This window comes from Amphiprion ocellaris, chromosome 10, assembly GCF_022539595.1.
Source record: "Amphiprion ocellaris isolate individual 3 ecotype Okinawa chromosome 10, ASM2253959v1, whole genome shotgun sequence".
NCBI lineage: Eukaryota > Metazoa > Chordata > Actinopteri > Pomacentridae > Amphiprion > Amphiprion ocellaris.
This window is the reverse complement of record NC_072775.1, coordinates 28,143,053-28,167,017: the sequence shown is the minus strand read 5'-3', so window position 1 is coordinate 28,167,017 and position 23,965 is coordinate 28,143,053. Positions and strand designations below refer to the sequence as shown.

The 23,965-nt window shown below is 38.5% G+C and overlaps 2 protein-coding genes and 1 long non-coding RNA gene across 5 annotated transcripts in view; all 3 read right to left on the bottom strand.

Moving 5' to 3' along the window:
* LOC111585752 (uncharacterized) overlaps positions 1–23,965 on the bottom strand; it is a 120,989-nt gene that overhangs the window by 24,928 nt on the left and 72,096 nt on the right. The window contains exon 45 of one of the 3 annotated variants that reach the window (XM_055014352.1): positions 15,539–16,716. The exons of 1 other annotated variant lie outside the window; for it this stretch is intronic. In XM_055014352.1, coding sequence (XP_054870327.1) covers positions 16,558–16,716 — 159 coding nt within the window. In that variant the 3' untranslated portion in view covers positions 15,539–16,557. Of the gene's footprint in view, positions 1–15,538; positions 16,717–23,965 lie in introns of those variants that run through there. One more of the 3 variants, XM_055014353.1, reaches the window with a different exon arrangement.
* On the bottom strand, positions 3,137–4,499 carry LOC129349823 (uncharacterized). The gene is made up of 2 exons (XR_008602961.1): positions 3,473–4,499; positions 3,137–3,358 (listed from the first exon to the last, which is right to left on the bottom strand). It is a non-coding gene; the product is annotated as an uncharacterized LOC129349823 (long non-coding RNA).
* LOC111573205 (putative ferric-chelate reductase 1) lies at positions 6,587–14,001 on the bottom strand. Its single transcript, XM_023277235.3, has 7 exons — positions 13,874–14,001; positions 12,919–13,016; positions 11,366–11,563; positions 8,754–8,873; positions 8,182–8,308; positions 7,849–7,968; positions 6,587–7,111 (listed from the first exon to the last, which is right to left on the bottom strand). The coding sequence occupies exons 2-7, from the start codon at positions 13,012–13,014 to the stop codon at positions 7,059–7,061; spliced, it is 714 nt and encodes a 237-aa protein (XP_023133003.2). The 5' UTR covers positions 13,015–13,016; positions 13,874–14,001; the 3' UTR covers positions 6,587–7,058.

Below are 23,965 nucleotides of genomic sequence, written 5' to 3'. Positions count from 1 at the left end.
CAGTCGGAGCGCAGCAGAGCGCACGACAGCGCGAGAAAACTGACCTTTCTGAGAGGTTTGTTCACTGTTGACAAAGTACTTCGTCAAGTAATGGCTGACTCAGATTCTGAAGAGGAATATTCACCCTCTGATGAAGACGTTCAGTCGTCCAGTGAGACAGAAAGTAACGCTGCGTCTGTGCGTAACGGCAGCGACTCCGTGCGCCATGACAGTCCACAAGCAGCACATCCTGGAGCCGATGCTTTGCTTCACCGTGGTGGCGTGGTGGGTGTAGCAGGGGTGGTCAAAACACCGCTAATAGTGAGGTGGGTAGCGGGGATGGAAAAAACCGCGGAAATACGCGGGAGAAAATGCACTGATAATAGCGGCGGAGGCCGCAGTGGCGTTCAGGGCCCCGCCGTAAATGACGATCATGATGGCTGGGTTTGCTTGAGAGATGGGGAACAGTATCACAAGTGGATCAGACATTTAGATGAGCCTGCTGGGTATCGTGGAGACAGGAATCTGACAAATTCTGAGCCAAGCAATGCCATCTTGATCGATAAACATCTGTGAAAATTATGTAATCCATATGTCCGCCGCCGGGTGACGTCATAATATGCAAATTAGATGAGTGAACTTACTCCCATCACAAACTTTGGATCATACTGATGATTTTACTCATTTACAGTATGCCTTTATCTCTAATCATTTTCAAGTTACAACCTTTTGAAAAAGTGATATCAAAACTGAATATTTTCTTGAAAAAACTGTGGCGCCTAAAGGGTTAAGTTTGTTCGCAATGAGCCACCGTACTTATGTCTCTGACGTCTGTTGCAGCTCAGCCAATCACTTATACACACTATGCTGTGCGCGGGTTGTTGTTGTCATGTGGCCAGGATGTCATCTCTGCAAGCTATCTTTTAGCTAAGTGTTCAGTCAATAAAGTGTGACGTTTTGCAACATGTGTGATCCTTGACTCACACAAAGGAACAAGTTTCAACACCGGTAAGACACGGTAAACAGAGAGCATGGTTGATTTTCGCATTATTATTACTACAGGTGTAAATGCCTGCAAGCATGATCAGAACAGTGAGACCAATGACCAAGAATTCAGGCAGGTGTAAATGCAAACTGTGCAACATGCCAGCTCAGGAACGCCTGATGAAAGCTACATGTAGCTACAGTGACACATAAACAGAACACATGCAGCTGCATTTATTTTCCATTGACGTAACAAGTAAGTCACTCTAATTAATTTACGTTCTGGTGCAGTGTAGTATTGCAACCATTCTTCTTATAGTCACTAGGTAGCTGTGAAACTGAATGAAAATATACATAAAAATGAGAAAAAACAGCTGTTCTTACCAACTCCAAAATGTGCATAGGATGAAATGAAGTTCACACCACGTTGTTTTTGTTTGTGGTGGAGGAGTTACTGCTTGTGCTTTGGTTAAAGCGAAGAGTGCCAGAAGTTTATTAAAGTAGCAAAGACATGATCATGATTGAAAATGGATGGACGGGTGGCTAAACACATCACATCATAGCTGTGGAGTCCTTCCAGCTCCTGGGGACTACAATCTCTCAGGACCTCCTGAAAAAGGCTCAGCAGAGGATGTATTTCCTACGACAGCTGAGGAGACATGGCCTGCTACAGGAGCTGTTGATCCAGTTCTACACTGCAGTCATCCGATCTGTCCTGTGCACCTCTGGATCAACCACACAGCAGGACAGAAACAGACTACAGCCTATAGTACGGACTGCAGAAAACATCATCAGAGACCCCACTCAACCTGGACATTTGGACTACAGAGCCCTGTACACAAAAATCACCACTACTGTGTTTATAGCAATTACCATTTTGCTAATGTGTTCATACATTCCAGTCTAGCTGTACATTTCTGTTTATATTGTGTTCTATTTTACTATTTCTTTTTCCTCCCTGTTCCTCTTTCTATTGTTTCTTTATTTTTTATTATTCTATTCCATATTCCTAGGATGACACCAACAGCCGAAACCAAATTCCGTGTATATTGTGTACTTACTTGGCCATTAAAGCTGACTCTGATCACTTTTCTGTCTTTGGTCTAGGCAAGAGGAAAGGGGGCCACAGAAAATTGGACCTTCCTAGCGTACTTGTGGAGATGCAGGCTGAGGAGGAGTGGAGTCATGCCCAGCATGATGAGAACATCTGGTTGCTCCTCAGCGAGGCAAGAGAGAATGAAGCGGCCTTGCGGCAGGAGGAGATGGTCCAGAATGCTGCCTTCAACCAGTCATTCCTGGGTGTGCTGGGGCAGCTGGGGTAGCTGGGTAGGCAGTGGGCAGCTGGCGAGTGTGAGCGAGTCCACCTCCCATAGACTTGAGATTTACAAGTGCTGGTCATAAAATTAGAATATCATGAAAAAGCTCGTCTTTTGGACAACTGTCAGGTCAGCAGTCTTCCCCATGATTGTGTAGCCTACAGAACTAGGCCGAGAGACCATTTAAAGGCCTTTGCAGGTGTTTTGAGTTAATTAGCTGATTAGAGGTGTCTTCAATATTGAAATTTTCCACAATATTCTAATTTTCAGAGATAAAAATTTGGGATTTTTGTTAGTATTCAGGTATAATCATCAAAGTTAAGAGAAATAAACATTTGAAATATATCAGTCTCTGTGTAATGAATGAGTATAATATACAAGTTTCACTTTTTGAATGGAATTACTGAAATAATGAACAACTTTTTTCATGATATTCTAATTATATGACCAGCACCTGTACTTGTATATAGTTTTACTTTTAGCCCTCCACTGTAGCAGAAGCCCACCACAGTTTGTACTTTGCACATTGTAAATAGTTTTGATTTTGCTACTGACTAATAAACTATTTTGTGACTTATGTGATTGCATCATAACTTCTCATTTTGTCTGTTAAGACACTGGTAGAAAAAGAGTCAACAGTCTGAACCAAACAATTCTATATTCCCTAATAATGTATTTGTGTTTAATGGGATTAAACATGTTTTACCACAAACTCCTTTATGGTTCATAAGTCCGGTGACTGAATTACACCAAAGCAATACTGATTTATCAAACTGGAATTTTCTTAAAACAGCTGTTTTAATGTTTTGGTGTTTAATTTATTTAATCTTGCTAACCTTCACAAACAAACAATAGCATAGACACATCTACAAAAGTTTATTGTCAGAATTGCATTAAAGAAAACAATAGCGGTCCGGGGACCGAAAAACAGAAGTATAACAAGAAGAATAACTTTGCATGACACGTACTGCATCAGTGCATCCTGTACATCTCTGCCCTCCTCCTCTACACCTTGTGCCACTGCAGGCTCATGTGCTGCTGCTTCAGGTAAATCCCATGAAGTCTCATAAGAGAGCCATCTGAAACACATACACAGCATACATATTTGAATACCTAATAGCGATAAACTGCAGCCATTACAGGGTCGTTCACAGGACTGATACACGATAGCTAGCGAACTAGCATTAGCTTACCCTCATATGTCGTCTCGTTCATATCCTCTTGTCTTCGGCTTGATGCTGCTGCATCGCCTCCCAAACTCTCCTGTGTCTCCTCAGTGTTTCGATTCGCCGCTCTCAGCTTTCTCCGACTCTTCTATTACGCTGAATCTGACAGAAAGCCACAGACCGAGCAGCAGGTGTACTATCGCCTCCATGTACATTGTTGCATTGCGTTTGTGTGGCACAGAAATGACGGTAAGGGACTTTCGGGCCGCCGTGCTATGACGACTCAACCCACGATGAGGTGGTACTCAATGTGATGGAAAAACAACTAAACCGAGACGAGCCGTGGCGCGCCGAGTAGGTGCTAAAGGAAATTTTGTCTTGCACCGCATGTATCAACATTTGGGAAAGAGTACCGAGTCTTTAGCGGTTGCTAATAAAGTTTTATTGAGTATCCAAACCAACGTAGAGGTGAATAGCGCCACCCAGTGTATCGGAATGTGTTCACAAGCTCTGCATCAATCCATTATCTGGAATCGATTTGCCTTGACTTGATGTGCAGGGTAACCAATCAGGTGTTAGGATCCGCCGACCGACTTTGACGGTGAGGTTGACAGATAAAATAAATTCATGATCCACTGCAACACAAGGACCATGAAATAATTAATTAAATAGTGAAATAATAAAATATGTTTTTTACTTAAAATGAATTGGTATTTTAATGAATTAATGACATATTTAATAACACATTTATGTATTTAATTCCAATTTTAATTAATTAATGAAATATTTAATTCAAATTTTAATTAATTAATGACATTTAATTAATTATTTAATGATGTATTTATTTATTTAATTTTGGCACTTTTAGTCCTCCATACCCAACAGAAACGCGCCACAAATAGGAAAACACAATGGAGGGGATTCCACAACGGAAGTGCTCCAGGTCACTAGATAGCAGAGCTGAGTTTCAACACCAGAAACAGATAACTAATTTCTCTTTCCTACGTTTTTACGTGTCTCTCAGATGTTGCTGTGGAAATACTTGTGTAGGTATAGTTGATTTACATAGCTGATTTTAGTGGGGTTGAGATTGTGAGTACTGTAACTAACATTATGGGACACACCAGGTGTGTGTGTTGCATTCATTTTAGTTTACATTCATTTAATTTAATCACTTTATGTGTTTTTGAAGCAGTCCGCAATTATCAATGCTTCTCTTCTAGGCTGCCATGTCCCATGTGTGAGTCGTCCAGGTACCTTGTTAAATACCTGGTGTGTCCCAGAAATTAATGTTTGTTACAGTAACGTTAACACTACAAATTCACTTCTCACAACCCCGAGCCCACTAAAATCAGCTGTGTAAATCAGCAAAACCTACACAAGTATTTTCACAGCAGCATCTGAGGGCCACATGTAAAAACTTAGGAAAGAGAAAAGTATACCTTTTCAAGTTGTCTCTCCAATTTCAGTAAGATTTAAACAACTTCGAGCCGTGTATTAGACCGCTCTAAGCCACAAGTTAGAGTGGGGAAAACCACGGCCAGCTGTGGATCAGGAACACCAGGACAAGCTGCGGATCAGGAACACCAGGACAAGCTGAGGATCAGGAACACCAGGACAAGCTGTGGATCAGGAACACCAGGACAAGTTGAGGATCAGGAACACCAGGACAAGCTGCGGATCAGGAACACCAGGACAAGCTGCGGATCAGGAACACCAGGACAAGCTGAGGATCAGGAACACCAGGACAAGCTGTGGATCAGGAACACCAGGACAAGCTGTGGATCAGGAACACCAGGACAATCTGCGGATCAGGAACACCAGGACAAGCTGTGGATCAGGAACACCAGGACAAGCTGTGGACTGGGAACACTACAAGGTGCAGCAGAGAGGTGTCACTCCACGGAGTGGTGTTACTCCGTAGAGGGCCCTACAGCTCCCTAGTGACTCCAACTTGTTTAATCCGCCTATACCATGGTCCCAGAAAACTGAAAACATTAAAACAAATATTGAATGATTTTTCTAAACTTGCTAAATGTGCTTAAGTATAGGAACATTTCTTTGTTGTTCTACTACTTTTGTTTTTAGGTGTTAGCAAAAAATGTCAAGAGAAATAGAGAGGCCCCATAATGTTTTTTTTAATTCACAACCCAAAAAACAATGAATAAATATTTCTATTCTTTTTTTTTGCAGGTGTTTTGTCTCTTGAAGCATTTATCTTTTGTGTGTTTCTGTTTCGTAGTACGTTTCTGTTTGCAGTCCGTTTCTCTTGTGAAGTGCGTTTCATTTTGGTAGGTGTTATGTCTCCTGCAGCAGGTGTTGTAGGTGTTTTCTATCTTGCAGCATTTATTTTTTGTGGGTGTTTTTGTGTCTTGCAGGGCGTTCCGTTTTTGTGCTGCGTTTGCACCCCTCGGCCACCGTAGGATTGGACTGTTTCTCCTAACCACAAGCCCAAAAACAAAGCAAATTTGTTTGAATTTGTGCAACAGGAATGGGCTGCTGTGACAGTACAACAATGTCAGAAGCTGGTGGAGAACATGCCAAGACACATGACTGCAGTCATTAAAAACAATGGTTATGCAATCAAGTACTTCCTCCTGTGTGAATCATGTGACTAAAACAGACAGAAAGGAAAACATGGAATGACTTAAAGTGCTGTTTTTGACAGCATAATGTCACAGCTATTGATGTAAGAACTTAAGCGATTGTGGTTATTATCAGGATAACCATGGAAAATGGCTAGATATCAGCTCTTAAATCAAACTCTTATGAGTTATTTTTGTTATCATTATATTTGTCCAAACAAATGTACCTTTAGTTGTACAAGGCATTAAAATGAACAAGAAATTGAAGAAAACAAGAGTTATCTAAAAAAAAATTCCATGACTGTACATGTACTCACATGTACAGTCATGTGAGTACACGCATTTTCTTGCAAAGTATGTTTTTGGTTGTGTTAGTTCTCAGCACAGTTTAGTCCAAAATTATATTTGTAAAGGAGTAAACCAAACAAAACTGCTTTAAGTCAAGCTTCTTCCCAGCCTCCTCAGCACCAGACTGTGGTGTCAGATTGGCCTTTGTTGACTTAGCAGGAGGTGCAGTTTTATCACGGGAGTCAACAACACGATGCCACAAACAAGATTATTTATAAGTTTTATTGGTTTTTTAGTTTAAGTGCACTGTCATCTGCTCAACAGATAGTTTACAGTCACATTCCATGCACATCAAAACAAGGTAACAATCCTGAGCTGGGTTGTGTGTCTCTTAACTAACATTGGCTGTTGTGGTTTACTGTCGATGTCGGCTCAAATTCGTTACACCCAAATCTGGAAATTTCTATTTGCAGACACTGCTGTGGTGTCAGAGGGAATGTGTTTAAAAACTGGAGAGACAACAGAAAATGTGAAAACATTTGATCACAAAAAAAAGAAAAGGTGGTTTCAAAATGAACGTCATTAGATTCTTCAGCTCAAAGTAGTTATCAGGTATAAACATGGTGCAAAAAGATCCTTAAATAATTTTAAGTTTTGCAAAACCACTTTTTAAACACTTTGACACTCAAACGTGTCATCATTGTGTCTTCATTGGGTCTCAGCTTCGTCTCTGGACTCTCTCAGGCTGCCTTCAGGATGTACAGGATGAAGATGCTCAGCAGCAGCGGCAAAGCTGGCAGGGAACAAGACAGAAAAGGCGTTTGTCAGAAAACATCTGTCAGGGTTTCTGCACTTTGCAAGTAAGAATGCAGTCATAAAAGAAAAAACTGATAACAAGGCTCGTCATTATCTATTTTGTTTTTCTTTTGTTTTTTTTTAAACTTTTATCATTTCTACATAAAAAACATCAATGCAAGTAAAATATTATTGCTGAATTAACAGCACTGGCAGAAAACTGAGGAATAAATCTGCTATTGTTTTTTATTATAGCCACCAAACAAAAGAAGATACTTCAGGAGAACTGATTTGAACAGCTGTTCTGTAGCTTTCAACCTCATCAGATTTTCTTCAAAAGGCAGATTTTACAATTGTTTATCTACAGTTTCCACTACTACTAGAAAAACTTCACTCTGAAAGCTCCAGAGCAGCTTCCACGTCTATTTAGAGGGAACCTTAAATCACTCTGTGTCAGTCTTTCCCAAAATTATTTCTACAGTTTTGACCCTAAATATGTGTTGTTTTTTTTTTTTTTTTAAACAAACTTAAAGGACATGATCTAATCAATTAACAGTTAAAGTGAAGCGTGGGAAGTTTGCTTAATGTGGACCTCTGTGAATCAAACTACCTGATCTTATATATTAATGGTAGTCATACTGTTTGTGGGCAGGATTGTCCAGGTTCCCTATTAAACTGACCATCTAAAGCCCCAAGGCTTGCAGTGTGAAAATGAACTTGCAGTGTGTTATTTACCCTGAGGGAAAAGGGCTCTGTTTGCCCCTGACATGGTGGTGGGGTTGTTAATGTTGCTCGCTGGGTTGGAAAGGTTCAGAGGAGGGGTGGTCACATTGGCGGTGAAGAACCCGAGAGTACCTGAAGAATGAAACATTGTCAAATGTGTAGGTGAGAATAAGAATAAGAATGAAATGGCATTTAGAGATAATTTAATTCTTCTTAATTTACAGTTCTACACAGCAACTGTCTTGGCATCTGTACTAGAAACATATCAGATATGGACCTATTTCCATGGATAAACATTCAGAAAAGGTTATAGTCTACAGTCTGTGCTCATGTTTGTCCACTTACTTCCATTTACCATTCCAGACCCAAGTAGGAGGACTGTGTTCCTCACCATGGAGGCGTCCACTCCGGGTACGTGAAACACACACTGGATCTTTGTATTTGTTATCAGGGATTGTATTCCTGTCACACTCTGAAAAGGTAATGTGACATGAAGTCAGATATGTTGATGTAAAAATACAGCAAAGTTAAGCTAAACAAATTAAATATTTAATTTGAAATCTAACCCTTTAGGGAAAAAAGCTTTGCTTTATTTTAATTACAGACATCTGTGTGCTTTGGATGAAAATTGCTTTTCTTTATTTGAATGGGAAGATTTTGTGAAGTTTTGGATGATCTTAAGGATAAATCTGAAGAGTTCTGGTACCATGTTTAATGATGTTGCCCACAAAATCTGGACATTTGTCATTACCACCATGAGATTGCAACTAAAACTGAAAATACAATCTTGACTGAACAGTTTGCAGAGTGTGTGTATTTGATTACTGGTCTAATTTGTATGATTTACATGAGGTTTGTTTCCTGTATGAAGAATGCAGTAAATACAATATTTATTATAAGGGAAGTTGAGGCCTCACCCTGCTGATGACAGTGAGCGTTCCGTCGGTGTTGTTTCTCTGCACTACCTGGAAGAAGAATCTCCCATTGACCCCATTAGTTGTGCCGTTTCTCCCACAGGCATACAGCATACTGGTACCCTGAGGAAATAAGAAGTGCTGAAAGGTTAAGATGGTTTCCTTAAAGTGAATTCAGAGGTGAAATTTAACATCACAAACATGGAAATAAATCGCTATAGTTAGGAAAAAGACCAGACAACAGTTGAGATTCCAGCCTTTCTCATTCTGTCACATGTCTATGTCATATTTCAGCAGATGTTTGCATTTGGGTGAGTCACTATTGACAGAGACCAATACAGGAATGAATAAAGAGACAAGTCAATGTTACTTCGATGGTTACATGGACATTACTACAGAGGGAAGCTGATGCTGTATGGATGTAGTTATCATTAAACTTGATATTAGATAGCAGATATGTGAACTCTCCATTACTTTTAATCTGGGTGAAAATTTACTGTCTCAGCTGTGATTAAGTCAAATACTCAGTCTTAGGATAAAAACCTTGTTGGGACTATCAACCGTATTCAAGTCAGTCAGGTCCATTCATTGTTCTTTATATAGCATGTTTATAAAAACATAACATAATCATATAGTCGCTTTCTTTATACAGGAGAAAATATATGTCCCAACTAGCTACAGATATATCACTTCAATAGACTTAGAAGGCTCGTCCAAATGAGGGAGAAAAATAAGCCTGATTTTTTTAGAAATTTGAAAGACACAGCCAATGTGTTGTTAGCAAACTGGTAAGTTATGTCATGGAGCATTCAGGCAGGTATAGGCAGGCTGAGAAGCTCAATAATAACATATGATCACAGATGTTACATGTCTATGTCATTTTTATCAGATGTTTGCATTTGGGTAAGTCACTATTGACCAAAATCAATAAAGTATAAATAAAGACACAAGTCACTTTGGTGGTGACACTATTACAGGGGTTGCATAATAAATATGCTATATGGATGATATCCTAATTCTCTGTTAGTTACATCTGGATGAAATTACACTGTCTCAGCTGTTGTACCAAATTGCTTTCCAGTGGGAAATTAACATTACCATTGTGAATCAACCTAATTGAGGTTAAGCTTCTTTATGATGGGAATTTACCAGAGTGATTTAATATTAAAGAGGAAGACCCAACAAAATACTATTCATAATACAACTTTACCTGACTATGATAAGGCTTAAGACCCAACAGTGTTATTAAAAATGGACATTAAACTAATTGAAAGTTAAAGCTATGACTGTTCAAAAACAAAAATTTACAGATATATTCATTACAAGTCTGTATGAATGAAAACTAGTGTCCATTTCCAAAACACAGAACTATTTGTTTGTTTTTACTTAAGTTTGCCAGTTTTTAGCAAGTGCTAGTTTGTTAGCTTTGCTAGCTATAACTTAATATTTTTATAATTATTATCTCATTTATTTTGAAATGAACTTAACTGAATGTTTGCAAAGGAAAAAATACTTAAATAGTTGAACAACTTTACTTGAAATTTTTTAACTTAGAATTAATTTCACCGGTTTTCAGCGAATGCTCACTCATTAGCTTTGATAGCTAGAGCTGTTTAAACTTGCATAACTGCTATCTCTATAATGCTGAACTAAACTGAATATTAGTTTAGAAAGAACAAATGGCTAAATGTTTTGTGAACAACTTGTACTTTTAGTTTTTTTGGTTTACTTACAGTTAACTGCCATTTTTTTAACAAATGCTAGTTAGCTTTGGGGCTGCACAGTGGTGTAGTGGTTAGCACTTTCGCCTTGCAGTGAGAAGATCCCTGGTTCGCGTCCCGGCTTTCCCGGGATCTTTCTGCATGGAGTTTGCATGTTCTCCCTGTGCATGCGTGGGTTTTCTCCGGGTACTCCGGCTTCCTCCCACAGTCCAAAAATATGCTGAGGTTAATTGATCATTCTAAATTGCCCGTAGGTGTGAATGTGAGAGTGTTTGTCTGTCTCTATATGTGGCCCTGCGACAGACTGGTGACCTGTGTAGGGTGTCCCCTGCCTTCACCTGAGTCAGCTGGGATAGACTCCAGCCCCCCCGCGACCCTAGCGAGGATTAAGCGGTGTATAGATAATGGATGGATGGATGGATAGTTAGCTTTGCTAGCTAGTTAGCTTTGGTAGCTAGAGCAGTTTAAATTTCTATCATTTTTATCTCTGTAATGCTGAACTGAACTTTACAGTGTTAGTTGAGATAAATACAACTTGTCAAATATTTGGTGAACAATTTGTACAGTATTTTTTTAACTTTTAGTTAATTTTGCCATGCTAGTTGGCTCACCTTGTTATCTAGGACAGCTAGAGACAGAAACATGTATGATATTGAATTATGGCAGGTAGAGGTTTATGAGGGCATTCTAATCAATGCCAAACTTCAAATTCTATTAGTATATAAGTAAAGTTGACCAGCATCTAATCTGACTAAATTTCAGTTGAGAAATATACAAGTCAAATAGTGACTAATGTAATATTCTGTGAATACAATCTTCATTTTTGTTTTATGATTGTATTTTGTCTTGTTACACAAAGGGTCTGAAAAAATAAAGTATTTTTGTGTGCTGTACCTCAGATGCATTTGCAGTGCGTGCCACTGCAACGTAGCTATCTCCACTGATTGTTCCACTCAGTTTGAAATACAGAGTGGTGCCATTTGGAGCCCTCACAGATGTAAACAGGCAAGGGTCATCTGTTGCAGGGTCACAATCCTCTGGTGTCTCCACACACAGTCTCGTGGTTCCACAACCTGTCCGAGTGACGTTCGCCTGGTAGACACACAATCATACTTAAAATCACAGGACAGGTAACAGCTTCTGCTTATGAGTAAACACTTTATAACAGCTGGTATTTTCTTAGAGTTTTACCTCTACTGCAGAAAGAACACATTTAAATGAGTCATAACTTTGAGCTGATTGTCTGATTGGCTGATTGTTTTCATGTGTAAAAATGTAGACTCGAGCTCAGCCAGCCCCTTAATTCCAGCCAGCACAACTGGTGCTGGCTGGAATTAAGGGGAACTGCACCATTTTTATACAGTTTTTCTGCTCAGTTTTACTCCCTTTGTATATGTATATTGAATATTATGGCTTTCAACATTCAAGCTTTTGAACATTGTTTTACAAAAAAAAAGACTCTATTTCAAAATAATGTCAGTTTATCACATTCACAAATCCACCCGTCAAAGTTTTATGGGAGAGTGGCAAAGAGAAAGCCAGTGTTTGGGGGAAAAAAGCTCATATTCAATTTCTAGAATTTCCCAAAAGGCTGCAGGAGGAGGTTCTTTGGTCTGAAAATGTAGTTTTTGGCCTTCAGACTTGACAATATTTTTGGTGGACACAAAACACTGCCCATCATGCACACACCATCCACACCATGAAGCATGGTGGTGGCAGCATCATGATATTGGGATGCTTCTCAGCAGGAGACCCTGGTAGGCTTGTCAAGGTAGAAGGTGAAAAGAATGCAGCAAAGTATAGGAAAATCCTGCAAGGACAACGTGATGCAATCTCATAGAGAACTGCATCTTGAGAAAAGATTTGTTTCCAGCAAGACACTACACTGAAATGGTTTAATGACAACAAGGTTAATGGCATGGAATTGCCAAGTCAGAGCCCTGACCTGAATCCAGTTGAGAATTTGTGGCTAAAATTAAGACCTATGTATAATAAGTTATGCTTTTAAACTGAACAAAGTTGCTGATGGAAAAAGACCTAAGACATTATCAATTCAACAAATTTATATATAAATATAAAAGCATCCACAGAAGTCCAAACTCTGGAGATGGACATATTAAAGTAATACAAATTAAGAAGAATCATAACTATAGTTATAGAACCCAAAATAAATACTTTAAATATTTAATATTCTCCAAGGAAAACTGGGACATTTGTACAAATATGTTAAAACAATACAGAATCAAACTAATTTAGTGGTATTAAAACTCAGCTTTTATTGTAGATGGTAAAGTTATTTACTTTAAATATCAAATTCAGAGGCCACTTATAGCATTATCTTTTTAATCTAAAACTCATTTTGACTTGTAGATGTACAGTTTATTGGTATGGTGGTCACAGTGATATGGTGCTACATGCTGAGAGGATTCGTTTCAATTAAAACTTACTGTTATGTTTGAAAATGACAGGTGAGCTGATCCTTGGGCACCTGGTGCCACAAAAACCATGGCTATGGAGACCAATAGGATAAATGCTTGCTTCATTCCTGTCAGGAGGGCACAAAAATACACAGCAAAGAGTAAATAAAAGTGAACAGACACAAAATTCTACTTTTAAATAGTTGGTCATAGTATTAATAGGATTTCTAGTATTTTAATTTGTTGGAATTATTCATGTCAGCGCAATGTATGATTGTAATTCTGCTAAGATTTGGTTCAGTGAAAAGATGAAGACTGAACTGTACAGAAAACAAAACTATTGCTCTATACACAAGTCCATACAATACTACTAAAAAAGCACAAAAACATTATAAATAAACTCACAGAAACTACCATTATCCTGAACACTGTAACATACATTACCAGTCAAAAGTTTGGACACACCTTCTCATTCTGTTATTTTATACATTGTAGAATAACACTGAATACATCAAAACTATAAAAGAATACATATGGAATTATGTTGTAAACAAAAATGTGTTAATCTTCAGGATTAATTTAAAATGTTGAAAATAATACAAATAAATAAAAACCATTAAATGAGAAGATGTGTCCAAACTTTTGACTGGTAGTGTATATAGAATAAATACTAGTTAATACATCATTGTGGCATCTTTCTGACGCTTTTGAATAAAATTAAATGCCTGAATATTCAAATAACAGAACCAATATTTCAGGATGCTTTCAGATTATTTCAGGGAAAGCCAACGTTATTTAATAATCATATTCTGTATGACGTAATAGATAATCTTTTCACATTTACTAAAATTCTAAAAATGAACTTATTCAGCCTTTATAAATGAACTAAAATCCAAAAACAAACAAACAAACAAACAAACAAACAAAAAAACAGTTAAAGGCAACTATCCAGGAGAATCCAAGTATAAACATCTGAGGGACTTACTTGATGCTGTGAGTCTTAAATGCTGAATGTTTGCTGTTCAGCTGTTTCTGCTCTTCTGAGTGCGTTTGATCCTTGTTGGAATAATTTAAATCGCCGGACGTCAGCACTGATGCTCAGCAATGCAGGTGATGCAGGAAGGAGGAGGAGCTTTGTTACAGCATCCTGAAAGGGCGGGGCTGTAAGAGCACACCTGTCTGACTCCTTACCTGCTGCACTTCCTTTTTTGTTCACGTCACTGAGGCACCTTCTCAGAAATGAGCCTCATGACTCCTGAGGGGAAAAATGTTTGTTTCTGTACAAGGCACTTCCGTCTGGAGTTTTTTTGAATGACTGATTTCAGCTCAAAGTTGAGGTTATTGAACGCTGCCATCCACAAATAAACAGGGGACGTGAAAGTCGATATTTAGTCTGAATCGAATTAAAGTGATATAAACTTACATATGAAGCTAAATTCAGACTACAGAGATTTTATTGTTCAAATGAAAAATGTGAGTATAATTGAGATTATAAGATGAGTAACTTGATTAACAGCATATCTTTTTCATAAACAAAAGGAAGGGATTTCAAATGTAGCACACTCAAAGTGCTGAATAAATGCATTCGGACAGCATATGTTTTAAAAAAGAAATACAATTTGATAAAGTTTTAAAGTCTGAATTACTGTCAGAGTAAGTTCTATGATATTTTTCAGTAAGATTTACGATTTTTTTGATCGTAAAACTCTCGCTTGGCAGTTCAAACACATGACAAACCTTCATTGTAACAGCGTGGAATGTGATCCATCTTTGCCAAACAAAATAGGCAATCCGGTGTCACAAGTTAATACCACTGTGTCACAGAGACAAACGGGAGTGTTTGGTGCTTTTATGCCAAGTTATATCTTGACTCAACATTCCTGTCTGGGTAGTTATGTTGTTTCTGGCTTCAGTTTTCCCAAAAGCAGTTTTTACTTTGTTTCGGAATGTTGTTTGTTGTTGATCGGCTCATCCCGGGTTTGTCGCTTAAATGCAAAGCAACCAAAGAATACACCACAGAAACAGCAATACACCAAACAACGGGCAGCATCTGATATTGCCACAGCAGACAAATCAACCTAGAATGAAATAGGATGAATTATTAGATGTATTCAGCTCAGTGGTCTGTAAGTGTATAACATACACAGTATATAGATTTTTTGTTTCTTTCTGATTTTGCCACAAAAACCCCTGAAACTATATTTAAACCCTCCTGAGTGTGTCTTTGCTGAGAACCAAGCCCGATCAAATTTCTTTTGTCCTTCCCAACTTTCTTTAGAAGACAATATCCACCTGCTTGACAACAGAAACTCAGCACAATGGAAAAACTGATTTCCCAAAAGATACTTCTTTACAAACAATGAGAATAATGCCCCATCAGGCAGAGACTTCAGTTTTTGTGGCTATTAAATATACATTAAAAGAAGTTTTAACTATGAATTCTATTTTCTTTTTTGCAGTTGGAGATCTATTGAAAATTTGACAGAGGAATTTCCAGCAGCAGGTCAACACCTAAGCACTGACTTTCTAGGCCAAATGTCATTCTATATTACTTTTCTCAGTTTATATTTTCAAATGTTACCCAACATCCCTTCATTCTCAAGTTCAGCTAAAAGGCATCTGAACCATAAATCTCTAAAACAATTCATAATACAGTCAGAAATATGTAGTATTTATGAAAAACTAATTCTGGTAGATGCTTTGGGATAAGTTCTTCCTTCGAGAAGCTAGCAAAGGATATTCAGTTTAAAACAGGTTCAACTAACAGTGATCCTTAATCAAACAAACTGCAGGGTTAATGTGCACACATTGACTGATGTTCTGTTTGTTCTGCCGGTCTGAAGTGTTTGATAAGGTAAGCAGTGTGGTGGCGTATATGTGCACAGCAAGGAGAGACAAGACAATGACCAGGAAACAAAAGACAGCAGGAAAAAAATGACACTTCCCTGAATAAAGACCATGTGATTATTGTGTATATGTGAGTATAGTGTGCTTTTATGCAGGAGTATTTTGAAATATAAGTGTAGTGAACACAATGGCGTAGATATAAAAGTAGCGGGATATCTATGGAACATGCCAGCAGTAAGGCTTTATGGATGGCAGGGTGAGTCAGTTCACTGCTTTGGCCACCACAGAATGAAGCCTACTGGATTTTTGCTATCTCCATCCATCCATCCATCCATCCATCCATCCATCCATCCATCCATCCATCCATCCATCCATCCATCCATCCATCCATCCATCCATCCATCCATCCATCCATCCATCCATCCATCCATCCACTTATCTGGGAGCAAAATACTACCACCACCATGCTTTACGATAGTTTTGGTGTTTTTGGAGTTCAGAGCCTTCTCCATTCATCCACCCATTTTCTTCCACTTATCCAGGAGCATAATACTACCACCACTGTGCTTGACAGTAGGTTTGGTGGTCGTGTGTTTAGGGCCTCAACTTCTCTCCTTCAAACATATATCTGGTCACTGTGTCCAAGTAGCTACACTTATAGAAATGGCATAAAAAGGCAGGAAAATGTATGCTTAGGCTTTTTGGATGGCAATGTGGGTCAGTTCACCACTCTGGTCCGTGCTAAAATGTCTCAACACCTACTGGATGCAGTTGCAGATCACCAGAAGAGTAGGCTTAAGGAATTTTGCATTCTCATTTCATCTATCCATCCCTTTTCTTCCACGTATCCAGGGTCCTGTGGGATCCCGAGCCATTCCAGACATCTCTGTTCCCAGGTTTTTCAGTTCCTCCTGGGGGATCCCGAGGCATTCCAAGGTCAGATGAGATATATAGTCCCCCCAGGGTCTGGAAAAAAAAGTCCTACAAACTATTAGCTGGTTTGCCATGAAATTTTGTGTATCTGTGTCCCTCATAGTACATTCTGAACAAGTCAATATTTTTAATATGTCCAACAACTACCAACAGTTCCATTAGCTTCAGCCCCAACTTGTCTTTAGAGCTATTGTTAGCATCATAGACTGTATATAAAAGATGGACATGGAATCACTCATTAGATTGTTGACTGCTGTTGTGATGACTCGAGTTTGACACTTGGCAGTTGCCATCATGGTCTTTTATATATACAATCTGTGGTTAGCATGCTGCTAAACATCCACTGATATATACATGAAGGTACAGTATCTTTGTTAAATGACTATTCTGGTTTATTTTCACTTACTCTGTTTCCCCCTAATAGATTGTGACTCTGAGTGTGATGCTAACATTGCACTCTCTGTCTTTCTTGCAAAGATTTGAAAAATCTAGGAGTGACACAAACCAAAGTGTAAACAGCAGGAGGGAGCACAGGAACAAAACCAGTTTCCATAGGTATGGTGACTTTCAGGATGTCCTGTTTTTGATTTTTGATTTGATTCGCCTCATTTGTGCCAAATTCGAATTAAGCTGGCCAACCGTCTAACTAAAATGACTTGTGTGCTCTATGGGCTAATTTGTTGTGGCATTTAGCTGCTGAGTTTAAACATGCAAATGAACCAACCATCACGCTCAAATGAATATACAGGATATAACTGGATGGAGAATTCAATGCAGGTAGAACAAAGTGGATTCCAGGCACCTGATTGAAGTCTTTACTTTTAACCAGGCTTAAAAAACACATTTAAGATGACTCACATCCAAATGCTGTTTTGAAAGCCACAGGAATGCACTTACACAACTCCTAAATTTCTCAAATCTCCATAACAGAGTGCAAAGTTAGGATCACACTCATGGCATTGTTATTAGCACAGTAAGTGCAGCAGATAGAAATAAACTGAAAAAAATCCTTTAAACATTAATAAACATTAGGCATGTTTGCATATTGATGCTAGCATTTTGTGTTTGGTTTTTAGCCATGCTAGAAGATGTAAATTCAGTTGGTCCACACTAAAATATCCTTATAGTGAAATGAGTTTTGTAGTGTTGAGTCTCAGGTGAAGTGTAATAAATCCATTAGTAATCAGTTTGTCCATCACTTTGGTTTGTGACGGTTGTAGTACAGTAGGTGTAAAGATCATGTCTATCATGGCAGTCTTCAGTTTTCAATGACTTGCTAATTTTTTTATGATGCAATCATGAAAAGACGTGTTTTTGTCAAAAAACTAACAAAAATTTCAATTTTATAGATTTATTACACATCTTCTGGAAATATGACAAAATCTAAATCAAAAATATACATACAGGATTTTTAATATTTGGTTAAATGTCCTTTGGCCATTTTCGCTTTTGGTAGCCATCCACAAGCCTCTGACAAGCTACTGGTTGTATCTTTGACTATTCCCCTTGACAGAATTGATGCAGTTAAACTAAATATGTTGACTCTCTGACAGATTTGTGTCTTCATCACAATCCACAGATTCTTGACGGGTTTTAAGTCAGGACTTTGGGGAGACCAGTCTAAAACATTAATTCTAGCCCACTGTAGCTATTCCTTAACTATTTTTGATGTGTGTTTGAGGTCACTGTCTTGTTCGAAAACCTAACAGCATCCACGACCCAATGAAGATTTAAAGTTTTCCTGAAGAATCTGGAGGTAAGTCTCCTTCTTCGTTATCCCATTTACTTTGTGTAAAGCACCAATTCTAATGGCAGCAGGACAGCCCCAAAGCACAATGATGCCATCACCATGCTTGACAGTAGGTTTGGTGTTTTTTGGGATAAAAGACCTCACCTTCTCATACACATATCATAAACATATTTCTAGTCACTGTGGCCAAATCACTCAATATTTGTTTCATCTGTCCACAGAATTTTCTTCCAGAAGGCCTTTTTATTTGTCCATGTGATCAGCAGCAAACTTCAGTCGAGTTTTAAGATGTCTTGCATGTCAGCCTGTCAACTCATGGTGATGTAAGACACTGTGGACTCTGGTACCTTTGTTTCAACACCTTTTAATTCAGAGGGGTTCTTGGGGTTAAAGGTCACACCTTCTGTCCCCCAAATATATTTCTGGTCATTGTGGCCAAATAACTCAATTTTGAAAATGCAGGAAAGTGTATGTTTATGCATGTACTACACACTAAACAAAAACATAAACATATAACAAATCTTTCTGTTGTTGTTGTTGACTTAGAGAAAAAGTTAAATGTGTCTTTTCTATTGTTAGAAAAGGGTCATATTTAGCCAAGTGTACACAAAAAGGATTTGAGCTGCTCAGCTGGTGACAAATTCTCAGCCCCTGAGTTAATCCACAGCCTCGTCAAGTGTGGCTGTCAAGGATGATGATCAGATAGTGTGACTAAAAATGGCCACCAAAAATGTCAGCTTTACTGAAATGACACGATGTTACCCCCTGCACAAAACTGCTGGCCTTAGGTAGTTCCTTCAGCAACAGGTTGCTATACCAACCACGCAAGAAGGAATCCAACCATAGCACTTTTTAACACTGCCACTCAAGTGCAACAACGTGACGTAACACTGGTTTTTCCCTCTATAGCTTTTCTAGTGTTATAACATAATGTGGCATTGTTGCTCTATAACTTTTAAGTACAATTAATCACACCATGTCATTGTAGATATGTAATTATACCTTTATTTTTATCTTTATTTTACTTTTGCATCGTCTTGTTTCTTACTGTGCTTAATTCGCGTCTCTCTCCTGAGAATTTCTCCAATGAGGGACCATAAAGTTTATTGTACTTTTTGTTATCTAATGACCAGAGAAAAATGATAAGGGGGCTGTTGGCATACTGGATGGACGTGTCTGACTTGATTCTGTCCCCCAGAATGTCCGCCAGTGTCACCAAGCCCTTCAGGAAATACATTCCACAAACCAGCATCAACAACCTGATCAACTGAATACATCGCACATGTGACTCATTTCTGCCTTTTGATTTCTGGTCTCAATCTGCTCATTATCATTTCAACATACTTGGTTGTCCCATGATGTCCATTCAGTCCAGAGATGCTGTGTCATGGAACAACAACCCATATGCTAAAAATAATCGACAGACTTTTATAAAATATTATGTGCTACACTTATATTTGAGTTATAAGTAAATTTTAAAAAAATAAATAAATAAAAACAAACAACCAGAACAAACCCCTACACATGATTCAATAACAAACAGTAGATACATTGTTCTCGGCTCTACTCATTTTTCTCTCCATTCATCGCGAAACTCTTCCTCATTCTTATGTACTAACCATCATCACCTGTGGTTTTTAAACACATCAGGCATTTACCTTGAAAAAGTACATGACGTGAAGAAAAATATTTTAAAACCATTCATTTCCTGAAGTTGATTGCATGTCATGAGACACTACGTAGTTTTATTTTGGCTGCTGTTTCCAGTAAACCAGTTTTACATTGCTGTAGAAATGAAGACAACCCCCGTTGGCTCTTTACTGAATGATATAGTCTCTACTGAGAATCTGTTTATACACACTATTATATAATCATGAACAAAAGTTCACATGCACTTTTAAAGACCATATATATCAGTGCAGTCTTGGGGTTACAATTACTCCTATTACTCTTTAGTATTCGTTGTGGAATTATTGAAACACATGCACCTTCATCACAAAAACAATCAGGAATTTTGGTTCTTTCATAGATTTATTATAGGTCTTCTGGAAATATGGCAAAATATACTGGTTCAAAAATATACATACAGCATTTCTAAGATTTGGTTAAATGTTCTTTGGCCATTTTCACCTCAGTTAAGCACTTTTGGTTTCTATCCACAAGTTTCTGGTTGTATCTTTGACCTCCTCTTGACAGAATTAGTGTAGTTCAACTAAATTTGTTGACTTTCTGACACAGACTTGTATCTTTATCACAGTCCACAGATTCTTGATGGGGTTTAAATCACAATTTTGGGGAGGCCAGTCTAAAACCTCAATTTTAGCCAGGTTTACCTACTTCTTTACCACTTTTTTATGTGTTTTTGGGGTCATTGTCTTGTTAGAACACCCAGCAGTGTCTGAGACTCAACCCTCTGTCTGATGATTTCAGGCTTTCCTGAAGAACATAGAGTTAATCTTTGTCAATGCCTCTTAATCTTTTAATCTGGAGGTAGGTCTCCTTCTTCATTATTCCATTTACTTTGTGTAATGCACCTATTCCACCGGCACCAAAACAACCCCAGAGCATAATACTGCCACCACCATACCTGACAGTAGGTTTGGTGTTCTTGGGGTTAAATGCCTCACCTTCTCTCAAACATACACTATATTGCCAAAAGTATTCGCTCACCCATCCAGATAATCAGAATCAGGTGTTCCAATCACTTCCATGGCCACAGGTGTATAAAATCAAGCACCTAGGCATGCAGACTGCTTTTACAAACATTTGTGAAAGAATGGCTCGCTCTCAGGATCTCAGTGAATTTCAGCGTGGAACTGTGATAGGATGCCACCTGTACAATAAATCCAGTCGTGACATTTCCTCACTCCTAAATATTCCACAGTCAACTGTCAGCTGTATTATAAGAAAGTGGAAGTGTGTGGGAATGACAGCAACTCAGCCACGAAGTGGTAGGCCACGTAAACTGATGGAGCCGGGTCAGCAGATGCTGAGGCGCATAGTGCCATGAGGTCGCCAACTTTCTGCAGAGTCAATCGCTACAGACCTTCAAACTTCATGTGGCTTTCAGATTAGCTCAAGAACAGTGCTTCAGCAGAGAGCTTCATGGAATGCTGCATCCAAGCCATACATCACCAAGTGCAATGCAAAGCGTCGGATGCAGTGGTGTAAAGCACACCGCCACTGGACTCTAGAGCAGTGGAGGTGCGTTCTCTGGAGTGACGAATCGCGCTTCTCCATCTGGCAATCTGATGGACGAGTCTGGGTTTGGCGGTTGCCAGGAGAACGATACTTGTTGGACTGCATTGTGCCAAGTGTAAAGTTCGGTGGCGGGGGGATTATGGTGTGGGCTTGTTTTTCAGGAGCTGGGCTTGGCCCCTTAGTTCCAGTGAAAGGAACTCTGAATGCTTCAGCATACCAAGACATTTTGGACAATTCCATGCTCCCAACTTTGTGGGAACAGTTTGGAGCTGGCCCCTTCCTCTTCCAACATGACTGTGCACCAGTGCACAAAGCAAGGTCCATAAAGACATGGATGACAGAGTCTGGTGTGAATGAACTTGACTGGCCTGCACAGAGTCCTGACCTCAACCCCATAGAACACCTTTGGGATGAATTAGAGCAGAGACTGAGAGCCAGGCCTTCTTGTCCAACATCAGTGTGTGACCTCACAAATGCGCTTCTGGAAGAATGGTCAAGAATTCTCATAAACACACTCCTAAACCTTGTGGACAGCCTTCCCAGAATAGTTGAAGCTGTTATAGCTGCAAAGGGTGGACCGACGTCATATTGAACACTATGGATTAGGAAAGGGATGTCACTGACGTTCATATGCGAGTCAAGGCAGGTGAGCGAATACTTTTGGCAATATAGTGTATTTCTGATCACTGTGGACAAATAGCTCAATATTTGCTTCTTTTGTCCACAGAACTTTTCTCCAGAAGGCCTTTTCTTTGTCCATGTGATGGGCAGCAAATTTCAGTCGAGCCTTAAGGTGCCGCTTTTAGAAGGAAGAGCTTCCTTCTTGCACAGCAGCCTTTCAACACATTGACTCCCATGTCCCAGCAGCTTCTTCTTCATTGCAGACCTGCTTTTTGGTGAATCTTGGTTGACTCTTGACCATCCTGACCAATTATCTCCCAGTAGCAGGTGATAGTTTGTGTTTTCATCCTGATTGTGGCAGAACTGTACCATGAACGTTATACTTACAACTGTTTGCAGAGACGGTTTTGAAATATGTCATCTCAGAATGACTTTCCTGATTTGTTTAAATCATAGATTTGCTTGTTCAGATCTTTGCTGAGCTGCTTAGACTTTCCCACTGTAGTGTTTGTGGCTGAGTCTGATGACTGTGAATCAAATGGGTTTCTTTAAATTGCCTCAGAGAAGCCAGCAACTGTAGCCAGTCTTCTCATGAGAAGTTAAGAGACAATGCCAAGAACAAAATTCGATTAACAAAATTTTCTGCATTACCAAAACTGACAATTCAAGTTGCTGTATGTATACTTTTTGACACAATAGATTTTTTCAAATCATGCCAGACAACCTATAATAAATCTATGAAAGAACCAAAATGCAGGATTGCTTTATTGTGACAAAAACTCTACAGAGTTCCCAGGAGTCATTGGAAATGCAAGAGTACCATGTAATCCAAGATCTTTACAAATGTATGTATATTTTTGTTTAGAATAATATAAATATCTGTTGTTTCACTGTAAACCAGCTAATTGAATGTTTTATTAATGTATTGAAAAAAGTAATGACACTGAAAAGCAAAAACCAAAACCCTTTCAACATTAGAAAACAAAAGACTAAGACAACATTACACTGGCACCACCTTTGGTAAATAGAGTCGCTGGGATTTTCACAAAGTTCTTATTGATTTTTCTGACTGAACTCATGACAACTGTTCAAGTTCAGTGGTTTTTAAGGTGTTTTAAGGTTGTTTTTCTTTTGTTCTTTTTTCCAAGACAGAAATGCAAATATGACTCAAATGATGTAACGACACATCATTCCTGTCACTGTAAAGCTGACACACCCTTTAATAATGTCACTGGATGAAGTAGTGAAAAAATTAGGCCAACAGAGAATAACTAAAAATGCCTTGGTGGGTTTACTTTTGTTCTTTTTTGAAAAACTTGTGATTTGCAAATTGCACTACAAACTGTAAATTTATTCTTTATATTGTTTGTGAAAGTTAATGTCATTATTTCTAGTCTATTTAGTAAATATATTTAGCATAGGGAAATACAGAATATTAAATTAAAAATATTCTGAACTAAAAGACAGACCATTCATATGGATTTAAACAACTGATTTGCAGGTTTTGTCAGCATGTTATTTAAATATATAAAATAAAAGCAATATTTCGCAGACAAATGCCTCCTGTGTTATATTGTTATATATTATTATGTTGGATTATTATTATTGATTTATTAATGTTATTTTGCTGATGTAGTTGGTCGCAATGGAAGCAGTTTTCCTGCTTTGTATGCAGCGTGGTGTGATATTTTAATTTAAAGTTGATCTTTGTCGGCAAAATGTAGT